Source organism: Cottoperca gobio, chromosome 8 (assembly GCF_900634415.1).
Source record: "Cottoperca gobio chromosome 8, fCotGob3.1, whole genome shotgun sequence".
Classification (NCBI taxonomy): Eukaryota; Metazoa; Chordata; class Actinopteri; order Perciformes; family Bovichtidae; genus Cottoperca; species Cottoperca gobio.
Window position 1 is genome coordinate 12098646 of NC_041362.1, and position 18844 is coordinate 12117489.

An 18844-nucleotide genomic window follows, 5' to 3' on the forward strand; every position below is an offset into this window, starting at 1 on the left:
TTTTAGATTTTTTTTGCTCCATGGTGACTAGTGCTATTTTTAGAACATGCCCTGCGGGTGACTCACGTAATCCCTGCGGGCGACCAAGTGCACCGCGTTGGCTACCCCTGGCCTACACAGTAATTCTAATAGCTGTCAAGATAGTTTACCAACTAGAGCACTAGAGTAATGGTCAGGTGATCACCAAAGTCTAAAGGATTTATCCTCTGGGGACCATTAATGTCAGGACTATATTGTTAAACTCACTTCTTATGGAGATTTTAAAGTATTTTTAAACTGTATTAGTCCTACTGCTACCTTTACTTAAGTTAAAGACTTGGATACTTCTTCCGCCCCTGCAGATGGATGCTTAAACCTTGTATGATAAAAACAGTAATCTGCATGGGACTTTTTAGTGATTTTTATTCATGTATAATTACAGTAATCACTAAACCATGTAAGGTTTCATTACTAGTGGCGTAATTAGGGGGAAAGAAAAGGTGGGGCAAAAACTATGCTGCTCAATTCCACGTAAATGTTACCCTGTTGTCTTGCTGCATTCATGTTTGTTAATCCTCTCAGAAAGCTTAAGATCCTGAAAGTCTGTTCTTGACCAGGCAACAATCCTCTTCAAATAACATCCAGAAGCAAAATAAACCTCTTTGACAAGCTAAACGTTGGCCGTCTTTTCCTGGAGAACCACTTCCCGTTAAATCTGAACAATATCAGGTGGGCACCGAGGGGTTTGATCTCAAGTTTTCCTATAAAGAGCAACAGGCAATCAGCCCTGACGGGTAAATTCATGCCATCCGTTTTCAATGCATAAGGCATTGAAAAGTGTAGTTTTCCTACACTCGGGGCAAACTATATACTAGAGACCCTTTGCAATGGGATCACACCAGGCTGGTCAAACTGGCCCTGTGTTGTTTTGGTGTTTGTGTTATTAGTATTACGGTAAGAGCAAGGAAGAAGTGACTTCAAAATAAAAACTAGGTTCCGGTTAATGTGATTTGCAATTTCATATTTATTCATTAAGTAAGTCAGTCTTTCAATAAAAATAAATAAAAATGCATTAATAATATTAATAATAATTTTGCATTGAAAGGAGCCAGTTGAGGTGGTTCGGGCATCTAGTAAGGATGCCACCTGGGCGCCTCCCTAGGGAGGTGTTGCAGGCACGTCCAGCTGGGAGGAGACCCCGGGGAAGAGCCCGGACTCGGTGGAGAGATTATATCTCCTCACTGGCCTGGGAACGCCTCAAGATACCCCAGTTGGAGCTGGAGGATGTGGCCCCAGAGAAGGGAAGTTCGGGGTTCCTTACTGGAGCAGCTCTCCCTGCAACCCGACCCCGGATAAGCGGTAGACGATGGATGGAAATAATATTAACACATAATATCTAAATTAAATGAATATTATTATTTTTTAAACCTAACATCTGCAAAATATTTTTCTGGGAAAAAATGAATTTCAATTGCATGAATAATAAGTTCAACTAAATAATAAAGAATACATTTCCAAAGACCAATCTGACTTCAAAATGACAGTACACCAACTCAGAGTGTCACTCAGAAAATATCAGGACATTCTGATGTTGTCACGATCTGGTACTTCCTGTCTGTGTGTTTCCCCTCATTTTCTGATTGTTAATTTGTTCCTCCTGTGTCCATTTACCCTGCCCTGGTGTCTTTGCCTTTCTCCCCCAGCTGTGTCTTGTTCCCTCATTTGGTGTCTGTGTATATATCCCTGCCTGCCCCAGTGTGCCTTGTTGGATCGTTCTGTCACGGTTCATGACAGGGGAGGACCCAAATGCAGTAACCAGACGAAGATTATAACAAAGAGTGAGCCTTTGATAAAACAAAGCTGAATCAAAAATACAAAGTAACAAATAAAACAGAAAACACAAACCATTTCAAAATAAAACAGGAAACCAAAGTACAACCAGATCGTGACAGATGTAGGATTTCAGAATTGAAGCTCTTTAAATTGTGTGATTAAAGCAATATGTAATTCATTTTCAGATTAGAATCAAAAGGAAATTGCCTGTTACCACAGACTAGTTCCACTTAAGAGTCATATATGACCACCTATGAGTGTCACACATACATTTTTAGTATATTTTGATGTGGAATCTCAAAATGAAAGCCCTTCAAAATGTAATATTTATCCTGATATTCTCCGAATGACACTCTGAGGTCTTCTTCTCTCACTTTAAAGTGAAATCAGTTCCTGGCAAAAGAGTGTTTCCTTTTAAAAGGCGATTCCTTTAAGTCACGTGGGTGGGAAGAACACGAAAGTGAAAGCGAGCTGTCCGCTATAACGCTCAGTCATTATTCCCGTGAACATTCAGTTGAAGGGCACTCTATCCAGAGCCACGTAAATAAAGGTAAAGACTTTCTAACATGTCAACCAAGAAAGAAAAGTCTCTTTAAGCTATCGTAATTTTCAGTAAAAGCGTCATTTCAGTGTAGAATAGTTATGGTGTTATTATTATTCTACTCTCAAATACTTAAACGCCCTGTAGACCTACAGCTTTAAAGAAAAAAAGAATACGTAATCGGGTAATGTAGGTACCTAAACGTTAAAGTGAAAACTTGTGAACTATAACTTGTGTTTCGTTTTTAAACGGGACTACCTACTATTCTTATCACCTTCTTCTTGTCACAGTTTAACTGCTAACATTGATTGCATAACATGTTTATATATTTTTTATTATTATTTGTATTGTGTCTATAACGCTGTAACAGTTGCAATATACAGTAGGAGACAGTATAAGATTTACAAGATAAAAATTACCAAATCAAACTAAGTATGAAGAGAGAGAGAGAGAGAGAGAGAAGTGAGAGAGAGAGAGAGAGAGAGAGAGAGAGAGAGAGAGAGAGAGAGAGAGAGAGAGAGAGAGAGAGAGAGAGAGAGAGAGGACCTCAGTCCACTTTTAGATTTTAGGCAACAATAAAATTCTTTCTCTTAAACTTTTTATTCATGCACATTTACATGTACATTTCTTACTTTACAGCTATGGGAGGAGGTAAGTCTTGACCTGTCACACTTTTAGGTTGTAAGATGTTCCAAATATTGCGAAAGTTATTGAAATGTTGATAATGAAAACATTCACAGAAAGGAATGCATGATGTTGATGAAGTTTTGAAATACAACTTTGTCACACTGTATGTAAACATTATGCAATTTTCCCTTTAGCATCATTTAGTCAGCCATGGAGGTCTATGCCATGGTGAGTATGAGTTGTCACAATGTTGTGTATTCAGTAATAAAAATCGTACATGATTTTATTCCAATGTTTTTTCTTTCATTAAAAAGGACCAACGAGGAGAATCTCAATTTTATTAAATCTTACAAACCTCAAAACAATGATGTCGAAAATCTCAGAATTCTGCTTCATGGACCAGTCGGTGCTGGCAAGTCCAGTTTCATCAACTCTCTTGAAAGTGTTTTACTCGGCAGAGTTACCGGTCGAGTTATGACGGATACAATCTCTGCGAACAGCTTTACCAAAAAGGTATGAATAACTATAGATAGTGGGGATTCTAGATTGTGATTGTGTATTTATTTTTGCCAACCACACAGTTGTGTTTTTTTCATCCATCATTGTCAAATATAAGTCCTGCACGCTGTGTGTAGCTCTCATAATCACCTAACTCGTGTATTATAAAGTAATTACATTCTATATTTATTCCTTTGCACTATTTGTATTTGATTTGTATAAAGACATTTTATGTTGTTGGCCATTGTTGCTTTTATATATATTATATTGTATATAGCTTACATCTGTTTTTCACCTACTTGTATGTACATACTAGTTCTATGTTCATGTATACCTATCTTTGTTCAGCTGTGTGTTTGTTTAGCTGTATGTGTATTTGTATCTTCCTTTAAATTGTTCTTGGAGCTGTGTGTGAGTAGACTGAAACCAACTTATAACCGGAGTCAATGTCACATGGCCAATAAAGCAGATTCTGGTTTGATTCTATATTCAGAAACAAACACATTTGCTTTATTTCAATTGCATCCAGTTATTATTTGGTTACTCTTCAGATATAATGTACAAGCTCAGAATTGAATTCAATGCCATCCTGTGTTTCTCTGGAAGAAGCAATGACTTTGACTTTTTATATTGCAAACTTATCTGGGATTTGCTAAAATTATGTAAATAACTACACCTTCTGCTTTACAGTACAAAGCTTTTAAAATCCACAAAGACCCCGAGAGCTTTTACCCTTTCATTTTCAATGACACCATGGGCTTTGAGCAAAGGAATGGAATGAATGTGGAAGACATCAAACTGGCCCTGATGGGACATGTGACAGAAGGTTACAAGGTACAACCCTTTGAACTCTGACATCATTTAATTTACTTTATTTATTTTTTATTAATATTTTGCATTTACCACTTTTTAAACGTAATTATGCTTTGCATTGTGCCAAATGTTATTGGTGTTGTATTTTTTTTCCAAGCCCATTCCTGGAGTCCAGTTGAAGGAAAGTGATCAAGGATACAACTCATGTCCCTCTCTGGACGACAAGGTTCACGCTCTGGTTTGTGTCATGCCTGCCGACTTGGTATCTTTAATAAGTGATGAAGTTGTGAAGAAGATGAGAGACGTCAGACTAGCAGCCAGTGACATGGGTAAGAGCAGACATCTCAATAGTTATGAACCCCCTCTCCCCCCAAAAAGAAAAAGAAAAAGCAGAAAACATGTTTAAAATACTGATTAGGTTTGTGTCTTGACAGGGATTCCACAACTGGCTATTCTCACCAAAGTTGATGAAGCCTGTCCTGAGGTGAAGAACAACATAAAAAATGTCTACGAGAGCATATACCTAAAGGAACAGGTACGTTTCTATTGGGGATTTTGTATTTGTTGTTAGATTTGTAATATCAAAATGTTATTTAAGTTCAATTTGAAGAATTTCAGCACGAAAATCTCCTTTGGTCACCACTTTGCAATTTACTGATAAACTGAAATGCCGTTACTCAGGTCGACAAATTCAGCTTGATGCTGGGAATTCCACAAAACTGCATATTTCTTGTGAAGAACTACGAATCAGAACTCCAAACAAATGAAGACATTAATGGGCCGATACTGATCGCATTGAGACAGATGATTGTCTATGGAGAAGACTTCATCAACAACCTGTAGACCCACATACTGCTGAGCTGAGACAGACCTTAGGATCAAAGCATGAAAACAACACTACTCTCAAGAGTCTTTTTCTGAAGAGTAATGTGTAGGGTACTTAAAAAAAGAAAATGTCAAGCATGTTATGGATATACTGTATCATTTATATGATACAATGCCATGTACATCAGCATTGTATCATGTGAGGCTTCATTCCTGGCTTTTTAATTTAATTGGAAATTCTGTTTGAAATGTGTTTGTTTCTGTGATTGGCTGCTCATTCAGATCGAAGCAACAGCTTCACTTGTCCCTAAGAAAACTCATCAAGTTTGAAGACAAGGTGTTTGCATGTGGTTATACTCACAACTGTCCATGGTAAAAGGTTTTATGGTCCAAATAAACTATGCTGCCGTCGTCATTGTCAGCATATTTGTTTATTTCACATTAATTGAATGTTTGACTTATTTTCCGACCATATGCATTTGGAGATAGAAGTGCGTCTGAGAGGTCAGCTTTTATTATTTTAATGGAATGAATTCTTCATTCAATTGTACATTCTGATGTAGGATATATTTAGAAATTAAACTCTTTAAATTGTGTGATTAGAGCAATATTTAATTCATTTTCAGATTAGAATCAAAAGGAAATTGCCTGTTACCACACACTAGTTCCACTTAAGAGTCATATATAAATACATATAAAATATAATATTTATCTTGATATTCTCCGAATGACACTGAGGTGGTCTTCTATCAGTTTTAAGTGAAATTAGTCTGTAGCAACAGGATGTCTCCCTTTCGTTCTAATCTGAAAATGAGTAAAAACATTGCATTAATAACACATTATAAGGGCTTAATTTTGAAATCCGACATGAGAATGTCTTCTGTGGTAGTATCCGCTACAGTAGGTCTCTCCAGGACCACATTTTGCCACGTTGACACATGCTACCAAGATTTACATTTATACTTCATTTAAATATAATAATGATCACCAAAATAAAGATGTGTAACCTCCATGTTCAAGGTTGAGAGTGGGCTTGGCAATACACGAACAATTTACGTGGTTGTGACTTTAGCTGTAAGGCAGATAGTTGCCAAGATTCATTGGAAATGTCTCATGGTGTCAACCTCATGGCAATATAGCCTAAGCCAGGGGTCACCAACCTTTTTTGATACCGAGAGCTACTTCAAGGGTAGGCTACTTAATAATAAGACTTGTTTGATACAAACTTCCTGAATAACATAGTTTCACGGTTCACCTTTAATGATAATATTATCATTAATAATAATAATCATAATAAATATTCATATATGTGAAGAGACTGTCTGATCACACTTTAATTTTGTTCAAAATTACACCAGTTATATTTTAGTACAAAGTATCACTTCTGTAAAAAAAAAATTATGTAATTAACTGTCACATCTTCAAATCATATCCTGTTTGTACAAACCACTAACGTTGTAACATTGGAGAGAGTGGAGATCACATCGGAACCTTCTTCTCGTCTTTGAACAGTGTTTTCAATAACATTATTGCACCTTTTAAGACCTCTCCGTCCGAAAAGGCTTTCTTGTTCTTTATTAAAAAATATGCAGCTCTAAATTAAGCTTCCGATGCTTTCTGTGACTTGTTTCCTCGTGAAAACAGACTGCTGCTGTCCAAAGCTTCCCGTAACTCAGGGCTTGTTCTGCCCGCAGTGCTGCAGGTAGTGAGTTAGTTAGCATGGTAGCTTTTGTGACAGGTACCGAAGTGTCTCCACAATGTGCCGCTTTGCCGTCGCCCCGCAAATGAGACATACACACTTTTATTTCACTGTTGTAAAAAAAGAATTCTTCCTCCCAATCATTGTGAAAATAGTTAGTTTTCTTTCGCTTTTCTGCCATGTTTAGCGTAAAAAACGGACCTAGCGCCCTATCGTAGCTGGGTCATCCCAGAATAGGTAGTGTGCAAACACGTGACAAAACCGTGTGACGTATGCGTGCGACTCCATGTTGGTTGGATAACAAATCAACAATGGCATTTAAAGCGAACAACAACAGTAATACAACTCCGACTTCTTCAAAGTATTGTGACTCTCTGGAGTCCTCTGCAAAGGCAAGATTCAGAGAAAAAGTCCAAATTTGCGGCCTTGACCCGTACACGCTAAAGCCGTCAGATTATATTGAGGATTTAGATTCATTACTGCCGATTGAATATCCGGATATTGTGAACTACCTTGTGCTACAAACGTCGTGGGCAACCAACGCACAAATGAAGGCATACAGGAGCTTTAGATGCTTATAATTTATTTGTTTCTGGCTGGGTTGGTAGTCTTCTTACCAAACTAGTGAAAGATGACAGGGTGCTCGTCCATGCCTGTGTAAATCACTCTCAAAGAGCTCGAGATACACCGCTCAAGCCGTGGTTTGTGAGTGAGAAGGCTTCTAGGCTTCTCCTAGTGACGAGAAGTAAGGTCTTACAGTGTTCGGGTATATTATAAGCACAAATGTTTAACGTAAACATTGAAGACATAGCTTTAGCATGAGCTCTTAGCAGATATAAAGTGGTCGCCACACACACGGGTGAATTGTGCTTTTTCTTCTGTTAAATCCTCACGAGTTATGTTGCTAAACTACAGCTTGCGGCGTTCGGTAGACAGCAATTCATCCCTCTTTTGTGGATCGTTGTTTTTGATGATTTTAGGAAATCTAAAGAAGCGTTTCTCTGGGTCACGAGTAGCGTTATGACCACAGTTATACACTGCGCACACGATTGGCATTTCTTTCAATCTTAGACGTTTAAATACAAAGAAAATTACGAAGCGTTGCAGCAACTCCCACGCGAACAGGCGCAGTCTTTATTGTGTATATCATCCAACATGGCTGATTTACGGGTTAGGACGTAGGCGTGACGTCACATGCACACGATCTATATGGTTAGTCACTAAGTATGACGCTCTCAGTGCACTCGCATTTGTTGATGTGATGGCCATCAGTAGTTGCTTCTGTCCTTCTTGTTAATGTTTTTTTCTTTCAAAAAACTCTAAGGGCTTGTCTTTTAATGCCGGGTGCTTGGTCTCCAGGTGCCGAAGCCGCTTTGAAGGCTTCGTTGCCTCTTTTGCGAGCCTGTGTATTATGCAGAGCGGCGCATGAGAATCACCTGTAGCGATAAACACGTATTTTAAGTAGGACTCCTGGTATTGTCTTTTAAATGCAGCTTTCTTTTTCTTGGAAGTATTAGGCTCTTCTTCTTCTGTCTCCTCATTGGGTCTTTTCCCCTTTCCAAAAAAGCTCTTTAAAGAGGTTTGTTTTCCACAAATATTTGCTTGTGGGATTAAGTTGTAAAGTATCACGTGACTGAGACAAGCGTCTTGACCTATGGCAGGGGTCGGGAACATATAGCTTTACAACACAGGGCTTCCTGGTGTGTGTGATGCGGTGATACACCGTCAGCTCACCTGCACAGTTCTCCCGCTGCATCTTCTCCCGCATCCTGCACTAATCCACTCTTTTCATCACATCGCAGGCTCCGTCTGTCGTCAGTTTGTCCCGGGACAGTTTCATTTCTAACACATTTAGATACTTCCTCAAATATGTATTTTTACCAAAACCAGAACCAGCGGGCCAGTTATGATAGACATAAGCGTGACGTCACATGCACACGATCTATTGGAGGACATTTCCCTGTACACAGGTATATGTATACATGTATACATGTCCCACATATAAAAAATCTAATAATCCATGCCCAAAAAGCTAAACCATGCACTTGTTGTGTTAGATATACTTGTCTTGAGACAAAATGTATATAAAGTTGCAGAAAAAGTTGTTTCAAAATATTATTTAAAATATCAAATAGCTCTCAAACACTCCTAAAATAGCATTTTTCTCTTTTCCCAGCTTCTTGGTGACCAACTTGCATGTCAAATATAACATTTAAAATAGGGTTTTTATTTACTCTTTTTGGTATTATTCTATTGATATATGTCTCTTGTAATGTTAAAATCAATTTTTTAAATCATAAACATATCTTAAATAACAATCATTTTACACTGAAAGTGTGTCCCACAACATGCGCGCCACCCTGTTACCGTAACCTTTTTAGCTTGGCAGAGGAAGTGAAAAAACTGTTAGTCACATGACACAGAGGAAAGACATCAGCAAGTCATGTGCTACTACCATTGGTAGACCAAAGGTAAGTCCTCCCTTTTATTTTTTATATATTTCCAATCTTTTCACTCTTGTTAGAGTGTAGCACTCACACGAACGCAACCCTGTTACTCACATTATGAGACTAAAACAAATTAATTTCAAACATATCTTTCTTTAGTTAGATATCTAAGTGTGTCCATTCCTTAACATTAGCATTACATTGTGCAGCTAGCATTAATTCCTGAGGTAAAAGGTAAAATTAACATTGATTTGCAACCCTGTTACCTGTAACGGAGAGACTTCAGCTGATCCAAAACGCTGCAGCGAGGCTGCTGACTAGAACCAAGAGGAGAGACCACATCAGTCCAGTGTTAGCCGCTCTACACTGGCTTCCAGTAACTTTTAGAATTGATTTTAAGGTCCTCCTTCTTGTATACAAAGCTCTAAACGGAAACGCACCAAGTTACACTGCCAACTCTCTAATAAACTATGTGCCCCCAAGAACATTACGATCATCCACTACTGGTTTATTAAATGTTCCCAGAAACATCCAAAAGAAAATTGGGGATGCAACCTTTATCAATTATGCACCAAAGCTATGGAACACTTTACCTGCAGACATTAGGGAGGCAAGCTCGCTCAATATCTTCAAAAGTAAGTTAAAAACATATCTTTTTACTTTAGCCTTTTAATGGTGATATTTTATGTCTCTTTACTTTAGCCTTTTAATAGTGATATTTTATATCTCTTTACTTTAACCTTTTAATGGTGATATTTTATATCTCTTTACTTTAGCCTTTTAATGGTGATATTTTATATATTTTTATCTTAGCCTTTTAATGGTGAAATGATTTCATACATTTTTAAGCTTGGTTTTCCTGAAGCAGGATCATTTAGTGTTGCGGAAGTAAGAAAGTTAAAAGTAAGGTTGAGAGAGCAAGAGGAAAAAGTAATGTCAAAGAGAGAGATTAAATCTGAAGCGTTGAAAACAATGGAAGAACATAAAAGACAGTTTATGTTATGGGAGAAGGAAGCAGAGAACAGGGATAGGAAGAAAGTATGTGGATTATTTGCAAAGACAAATATAGATGAAAGTACAGACAAAGTGATTATTATAATGTCAAAGAATGTGTAAAGGCTGCTATTTTATCTATTTTAATTCAGCTATTTTTATACAATTGTAATTCTGCTATATGATATTATTTTAATTCAGCAATTTTATCTGCTATTTTAATTCAGTTATTTTTATAATAGTACTTCAGACTCATTTACATCTACACTGTGATTATTGTACTGTAAATGCTCTTATTCTGTCCTTGTACTAATTGTTATGTTTTTTGCTGTGAAGCACTTTGGGCTGCAATTCTTGTATAAAAGGTGCTATAGAAATAAAGCTTATTATTATTATTATCATTATTATTATTACTATAATTAGAGTAACAGGGTTGACATTCAGTAACAGCGTTGCATTTCCTTCAGTTTATTTTATTGTTTATAGTAAAATGTCATGTGTTTGTATAATTTAGCATAATATAATGTTTTAAATGTATTACTGTATTTTCCATCTATCAATCGTCTACCGCTTATCCGGGGTCGGGTCGCGGGGAAAGCAGTTAAAGTAGGGAACCCCAAACCCCTTTTACGGGCCACATCCGCCAGCTCCGACTGGGATATCCCGAGGCGTTCCCGGGCCAGTGAGGAGATATAATCTCTCCACCGAGTCCTGGGTCTTGCCCGGGGTCTCCTTCCAGCTGGACGTGCCTGCAACACCTCCCTAGGGAGGCGCCCAGGTGGCATCCTTACTATATGACCGAACCACCTCAACTGGCTCCTTTCAATGCAAAGGAGCTGCGGCTGTACTCCGGGTCTCTCACGGATGGCTGAGCTTCTCACCCTACCTCTAAGGGAGACGCCAGCCACCCGTCTGAGAAAACCCATTTTGGTCGCTTGTACCCGCAATCTCGTTCTTTCGGTCATGACCCAGCCTTCATGACCATAGGTGAGGGTAGGAACGAAAATCGCCCAGAAGATCGAGAGCTTTGCCTTCTGCCTCAGCTCTCTTTTCGTCACAATGGTGCGGTAAAGCGAATGCAATACCGCCCCCGCTGCTCTGATTCTCTGGCCGATCCCTCGCTCCATTGTCACCTCACTAGCGAACAAGACCCCGAGGTACTTGAACTCCTTCACTTGGGGTAAGGGCTCATTCCCTACCCGGAGTAGTTAATCCACTGGTTTCCTGCTGAGAGCAATGGCCTCAGATTTCGAGGTGCTGATCCTCATCCCAACCGCTTCACACTCTGCTGCGAACCGATCCAGTGACTGCTGAAGGTCACAGACCGATGATGCCATCAGGACCACATCATCTGCTAAGAGCAGCAATGAGATCCTCAGGCCACCAAACTGCAACCCCTCTCCTCCACGACTACCCCTCGATATCCTGGCCATGACTATCACAAACAGGATTGGTGATAAAGCGCAGCCCTGGTGGAGGCCAACATCCACTGGGAACGAGTCCGACTTACTGCCAAGTATCCGGACACAACTCTCGCTTTGGGCGTACAGGGATTGGATGGCCCTCAGAAGTGACCCCCCCCACCCCATATTCCCAAAGTATCATCCGTGGAATCCGGTCATACGTCTTCTCCAGATCCACAAAACACATGTAGACCGGTTGGGCGTACTCCCAGGACCCCTCCAGGATCCATGCGAGAATGAAGAGTTGGTCCGTTGTCCCACGACCAGGACGGAGTCCGCATTGTTCCTCTTCAATCAGAGGTTCGACTATCGGCCGAACTGTCCTTTCCAGCACCTTGGAGTAGACTTTACCGGGGAGGCTGAGAAGTGTGATACCTCTGTAGTTGGCACACACTCTCTGGTCCCCCTTTTTGAATAGGGGAACCACCACCCCGGTTTGCCACCCCCTAGGCACTCTCCCAGACTTCCACGCAATGTGGACGAGGCATGTCCACCAAGACAGCCCCTCCACACCCAAAGCCTTCAGCATTTCTGGACGCATCTCATCAACCCCTGGGGCCTTTCCACTGTGGAGTTGTTTGACTACCTCAGTGACCTCCATGTTTTATATTTGTCCAGTGTATATTTGATTATATCCAGTTTGTTGTTGTGTTGACATGTTTTTTATGTATCATTGATACTCTTCCTGTTAATCCTTCATTGGAAAATATATATAGAATATTATCAAACAACATTTCTGTGGTCCTGAGTATTTATTTGTAAATAAAACGTCTAATAAAAAGTGTACATTTGATGCCTTTGTTGGCCAAATCACTGTTTTTGATTGTTTATTATCTGTTTTTCCTAAATACATAACAAAAAATAATAAAATAAAAGGTTCATTTTTCAAAAGTGTTGATGTCTAAATTGTCCTCCAATTCTGGAATGACCCAGCTGCTCCCGGTAGCTTGTCTGAAAAGGGAAATGGAGATTTAGCTTGCATCCCTACAGGGTCAGAGGTCATAGAGCCTATATATAAAACATTTTTGTTTTTTTAATTCTATATTCAATATTGTCATTTTAAAATGAAGAATAATTCAAGTGTTATTGATTTAAAAAAAACAGCAAAACAATTCAAACATTTTTTTAGATTTTTTTTGCTCCATGGTGACTAGTGCTATTTTTAGAACATGCCCTGCGGGTGACTCACGTAATCCCTGCGGGCGACCAAGTGCACCGCGTTGGCTACCCCTGGCCTACACAGTAATTCTAATAGCTGTCAAGATAGTTTACCAACTAGAGCACTAGAGTAATGGTCAGGTGATCACCAAAGTCTAAAGGATTTATCCTCTGGGGACCATTAATGTCAGGACTATATTGTTAAACTCACTTCTTATGGAGATTTTAAAGTATTTTTAAACTGTATTAGTCCTACTGCTACCTTTACTTAAGTTAAAGACTTGGATACTTCTTCCGCCCCTGCAGATGGATGCTTAAACCTTGTATGATAAAAACAGTAATCTGCATGGGACTTTTTAGTGATTTTTATTCATGTATAATTACAGTAATCACTAAACCATGTAAGGTTTCATTACTAGTGGCGTAATTAGGGGGAAAGAAAAGGTGGGGCAAAAACTATGCTGCTCAATTCCACGTAAATGTTACCCTGTTGTCTTGCTGCATTCATGTTTGTTAATCCTCTCAGAAAGCTTAAGATCCTGAAAGTCTGTTCTTGACCAGGCAACAATCCTCTTCAAATAACATCCAGAAGCAAAATAAACCTCTTTGACAAGCTAAACGTTGGCCGTCTTTTCCTGGAGAACCACTTCCCGTTAAATCTGAACAATATCAGGTGGGCACCGAGGGGTTTGATCTCAAGTTTTCCTATAAAGAGCAACAGGCAATCAGCCCTGACGGGTAAATTCATGCCATCCGTTTTCAATGCATAAGGCATTGAAAAGTGTAGTTTTCCTACACTCGGGGCAAACTATATACTAGAGACCCTTTGCAATGGGATCACACCAGGCTGGTCAAACTGGCCCTGTGTTGTTTTGGTGTTTGTGTTATTAGTATTACGGTAAGAGCAAGGAAGAAGTGACTTCAAAATAAAAACTAGGTTCCAGGTTAATGTGATTTGCAATTTCATATTTATTCATTAAGTAAGTCAGTCTTTCAATAAAAATAAATAAAAATGCATTAATAATATTAATAATAATTTTGCATTGAAAGGAGCCAGTTGAGGTGGTTCGGGCATCTAGTAAGGATGCCACCTGGGCGCCTCCCTAGGGAGGTGTTGCAGGCACGTCCAGCTGGGAGGAGACCCCGGGGAAGAGCCCGGACTCGGTGGAGAGATTATATCTCCTCACTGGCCTGGGAACGCCTCAAGATACCCCAGTTGGAGCTGGAGGATGTGGCCCCAGAGAAGGGAAGTTCGGGGTTCCTTACTGGAGCAGCTCTCCCTGCAACCCGACCCCGGATAAGCGGTAGACGATGGATGGAAATAATATTAACACATAATATCTAAATTAAATGAATATTATTATTTTTTAAACCTAACATCTGCAAAATATTTTTCTGGGAAAAAATGAATTTCAATTGCATGAATAATAAGTTCAACTAAATAATAAAGAATACATTTCCAAAGACCAATCTGACTTCAAAATGACAGTACACCAACTCAGAGTGTCACTCAGAAAATATCAGGACATTCTGATGTTGTCACGATCTGGTACTTCCTGTCTGTGTGTTTCCCCTCATTTTCTGATTGTTAATTTGTTCCTCCTGTGTCCATTTACCCTGCCCTGGTGTCTTTGCCTTTCTCCCCCAGCTGTGTCTTGTTCCCTCATTTGGTGTCTGTGTATATATCCCTGCCTGCCCCAGTGTGCCTTGTTGGATCGTTCTGTCACGGTTCATGACAGGGGAGGACCCAAATGCAGTAACCAGACGAAGATTATAACAAAGAGTGAGCCTTTGATAAAACAAAGCTGAATCAAAAATACAAAGTAACAAATAAAACAGAAAACACAAACCATTTCAAAATAAAACAGGAAACCAAAGTACAACCAGATCGTGACAGATGTAGGATTTCAGAATTGAAGCTCTTTAAATTGTGTGATTAAAGCAATATGTAATTCATTTTCAGATTAGAATCAAAAGGAAATTGCCTGTTACCACAGACTAGTTCCACTTAAGAGTCATATATGACCACCTATGAGTGTCACACATACATTTTTAGTATATTTTGATGTGGAATCTCAAAATGAAAGCCCTTCAAAATGTAATATTTATCCTGATATTCTCCGAATGACACTCTGAGGTCTTCTTCTCTCACTTTAAAGTGAAATCAGTTCCTGGCAAAAGAGTGTTTCCTTTTAAAAGGCGATTCCTTTAAGTCACGTGGGTGGGAAGAACACGAAAGTGAAAGCGAGCTGTCCGCTATAACGCTCAGTCATTATTCCCGTGAACATTCAGTTGAAGGGCACTCTATCCAGAGCCACGTAAATAAAGGTAAAGACTTTCTAACATGTCAACCAAGAAAGAAAAGTCTCTTTAAGCTATCGTAATTTTCAGTAAAAGCGTCATTTCAGTGTAGAATAGTTATGGTGTTATTATTATTCTACTCTCAAATACTTAAACGCCCTGTAGACCTACAGCTTTAAAGAAAAAAAGAATACGTAATCGGGTAATGTAGGTACCTAAACGTTAAAGTGAAAACTTGTGAACTATAACTTGTGTTTCGTTTTTAAACGGGACTACCTACTATTCTTATCACCTTCTTCTTGTCACAGTTTAACTGCTAACATTGATTGCATAACATGTTTATATATTTTTTATTATTATTTGTATTGTGTCTATAACGCTGTAACAGTTGCAATATACAGTAGGAGACAGTATAAGATTTACAAGATAAAAATTACCAAATCAAACTAAGTATGAAGAGAGAGAGAGAGAGAGAGAAAGTGAGAGAGAGAGAGAGAGAGAGAGAGAGAGAGAGAGAGAGAGAGAGAGAGAGAGAGAGAGAGAGAGAGAGAGAGAGAGAGAGAGAGGACCTCAGTCCACTTTTAGATTTTAGGCAACAATAAAATTCTTTCTCTTAAACTTTTTATTCATGCACATTTACATGTACATTTCTTACTTTACAGCTATGGGAGGAGGTAAGTCTTGACCTGTCACACTTTTAGGTTGTAAGATGTTCCAAATATTGCGAAAGTTATTGAAATGTTGATAATGAAAACATTCACAGAAAGGAATGCATGATGTTGATGAAGTTTTGAAATACAACTTTGTCACACTGTATGTAAACATTATGCAATTTTCCCTTTAGCATCATTTAGTCAGCCATGGAGGTCTATGCCATGGTGAGTATGAGTTGTCACAATGTTGTGTATTCAGTAATAAAAATCGTACATGATTTTATTCCAATGTTTTTTCTTTCATTAAAAAGGACCAACGAGGAGAATCTCAATTTTATTAAATCTTACAAACCTCAAAACAATGATGTCGAAAATCTCAGAATTCTGCTTCATGGACCAGTCGGTGCTGGCAAGTCCAGTTTCATCAACTCTCTTGAAAGTGTTTTACTCGGCAGAGTTACCGGTCGAGTTATGACGGATACAATCTCTGCGAACAGCTTTACCAAAAAGGTATGAATAACTATAGATAGTGGGGATTCTAGATTGTGATTGTGTATTTATTTTTGCCAACCACACAGTTGTGTTTTTTTCATCCATCATTGTCAAATATAAGTCCTGCACGCTGTGTGTAGCTCTCATAATCACCTAACTCGTGTATTATAAAGTAATTACATTCTATATTTATTCCTTTGCACTATTTGTATTTGATTTGTATAAAGACATTTTATGTTGTTGGCCATTGTTGCTTTTATATATAATTATATTGTATATAGCTTACATCTGTTTTTCACCTACTTGTATGTACATACTAGTTCTATGTTCATGTATACCTATCTTTGTTCAGCTGTGTGTTTGTTTAGCTGTATGTGTATTTGTATCTTCCTTTAAATTGTTCTTTGAGCTGTGTGTGAGTAGACTGAGACCAACTTTATAACCGGAGTCAATGTCACATGGCCAATAAAGCAGATTCTGGTTTGATTCTATATTCAGAAACAAACACATTTGCTTTATTTCAATTGCATCCAGTTATTCTTTTGTTACTCTTCAGATATAATGTACAAGCTCAGAATTGAATCCAATGCCATCCTGTGTTTCTCTGGAAGAAGCAATGACTTTGACTTTTTATATTGCAAACTTATCTGGGATTTGCTAAAATTATGTAAATAACTACACCTTCTGCTTTACAGTACAAAGCTTTTAAAATCCACAAAGACCCCGAGAGCTTTTACCCTTTCATTTTCAATGACACCATGGGCTTTGAGCAAAGGAATGGAATGAATGTGGAAGACATCAAACTGGCCCTGATGGGACATGTGACAGAAGGTTACAAGGTACAACCCTTTGAACTCTGACATCATTTAATTTACTTTATTTATTTTTTATTAATATTTTGCATTTACCACTTTTTAAACGTAATTATGCTTTGCATTGTGCCAAATGTTATTGGTGTTGTATTTTTTTTTCCAAGCCCATTCCTGGAGTCCAGTTGAAGGAAAGTGATCAAGAATACAACTCATGTCCCTCTCTGGACGACAAGGTTCACGCTCTGGTTTGTGTCATGCCTGCCGACTTGGTATCTTTAATAAGTGATGAAGTTGTGAAGAAGATGAGAGACGTCAGACTAGCAGCCAGTGACATGGGTAAGAGCAGACATCTCAATAGTTATGAACCCCCTCTCCCCCAAAAAGAAAAAGAAAAAAGCAGAAAACATGTTTAAAATACTGATTAGGTTTGTGTCTTGACAGGGATTCCACAACTGGCTATTCTCACCAAAGTTGATGAAGCCTGTCCTGAGGTGAAGAACAACATAAAAAATGTCTACGAGAGCATATACCTAAAGGAACAGGTACGTTTCTATTGGGGATTTTGTATTTGTTGTTAGATTTGTAATATCAAAATGTTATTTAAGTTCAATTTGAAGAATTTCAGCACGAAAATCTCCTTTGGTCACCACTTTGCAATTTACTGATAAACTGAAATGCCGTTACTCAGGTCGACAAATTCAGCTTGATGCTGGGAATTCCACAAAACTGCATATTTCTTGTGAAGAACTACGAATCAGAACTCCAAACAAATGAAGACATTAATGGGCCGATACTGATCGCATTGAGACAGATGATTGTCTATGGAGAAGACTTCATCAACAACCTGTAGACCCACATACTGCTGAGCTGAGACAGACCTTAGGATCAAAGCATGAAAACAACACTACTCTCAAGAGTCTTTTTCTGAACAGTAATGTGTAGGGTACTTAAAAAAAGAAAATGTCAAGCATGTTATGGATATACTGTATCATTTATATGATACAATGCCATGTACATCAGCATTGTATCATGTGAGGCTTCATTCCTGGCTTTTTAATTTAATTGGAAATTCTGTTTGAAATGTGTTTGTTTCTGTGATTGGCTGCTCATTCAGATCGAAGCAACAGCTTCACTTGTCCCTAAGAAAACTCATCAAGTTTGAAGACAAGGTGTTTGCATGTGGTTATACTCACAACTGTCCATGGTAAAAGGTTTTATGGTCCAAATAAACTATGCTGCCGTCGTCATTGTCAGCATATTTGTTTATTTCACATTAATTGAATGTTTGACTTATTTTCCGACCATATGCATTTGGAGATAGAAGTGCGTCTGAGAGGTCAGCTTTTATTATTTTAATGGAATGAATTCTTCATTCAATTGTACATTCTGATGTAGGATATATTTAGAAATTAAACTCTTTAAATTGTGTGATTAGAGCAATATTTAATTCATTTTCAGATTAGAATCAAAAGGAAATTGCCTGTTACCACACACTAGTTCCACTTAAGAGTCATATATAAATACATATAAAATATAATATTTATCTTGATATTCTCCGAATGACACTGAGGTGGTCTTCTATCAGTTTTAAGTGAAATTAGTCTGTAGCAACAGGATGTCTCCCTTTCGTTCTAATCTGAAAATGAGTAAAAACATTGCATTAATAACACATTATAAGGGCTTAATTTTGAAATCCGACATGAGAATGTC

General features: G+C 38.3%; 2 protein-coding genes across 4 annotated transcripts; both read left to right on the forward strand.

Moving 5' to 3' along the window:
* The first annotated feature begins 2249 nt into the window (after positions 1–2249).
* Positions 2250–5561, forward strand: LOC115011602 (interferon-induced protein 44-like). Of its 2 annotated transcripts, XM_029436729.1 has the most exons (8): positions 2250–2362; positions 2993–3004; positions 3175–3208; positions 3295–3493; positions 4169–4312; positions 4449–4620; positions 4726–4826; positions 4973–5561. In XM_029436729.1, the coding sequence occupies exons 2-8, from the start codon at positions 2995–2997 to the stop codon at positions 5132–5134; spliced, it is 822 nt and encodes a 273-aa protein (XP_029292589.1). In that variant the 5' UTR covers positions 2250–2362; positions 2993–2994; the 3' UTR covers positions 5135–5561. The 2 variants fall into 2 exon arrangements, with proteins under 2 accessions (XP_029292589.1, XP_029292588.1); XM_029436728.1 differs by lacking the exon at positions 2250–2362 and having other exon boundaries at positions 2838–3004.
* Positions 5562–15091: 9530 nt separating this feature from the next.
* LOC115011927 (interferon-induced protein 44-like) lies at positions 15092–18411 on the forward strand. Of its 2 annotated transcripts, XM_029437213.1 has the most exons (8): positions 15092–15204; positions 15840–15851; positions 16022–16055; positions 16142–16340; positions 17018–17161; positions 17299–17470; positions 17576–17676; positions 17823–18411. In XM_029437213.1, exons 2-8 carry the CDS (start codon positions 15842–15844, stop codon positions 17982–17984), a joined length of 822 nt encoding a protein of 273 aa, XP_029293073.1. In that variant the 5' UTR covers positions 15092–15204; positions 15840–15841; the 3' UTR covers positions 17985–18411. The 2 variants fall into 2 exon arrangements, with proteins under 2 accessions (XP_029293073.1, XP_029293072.1); XM_029437212.1 differs by lacking the exon at positions 15092–15204 and having other exon boundaries at positions 15263–15851.
* Positions 18412–18844: the final 433 nt, after the last annotated feature.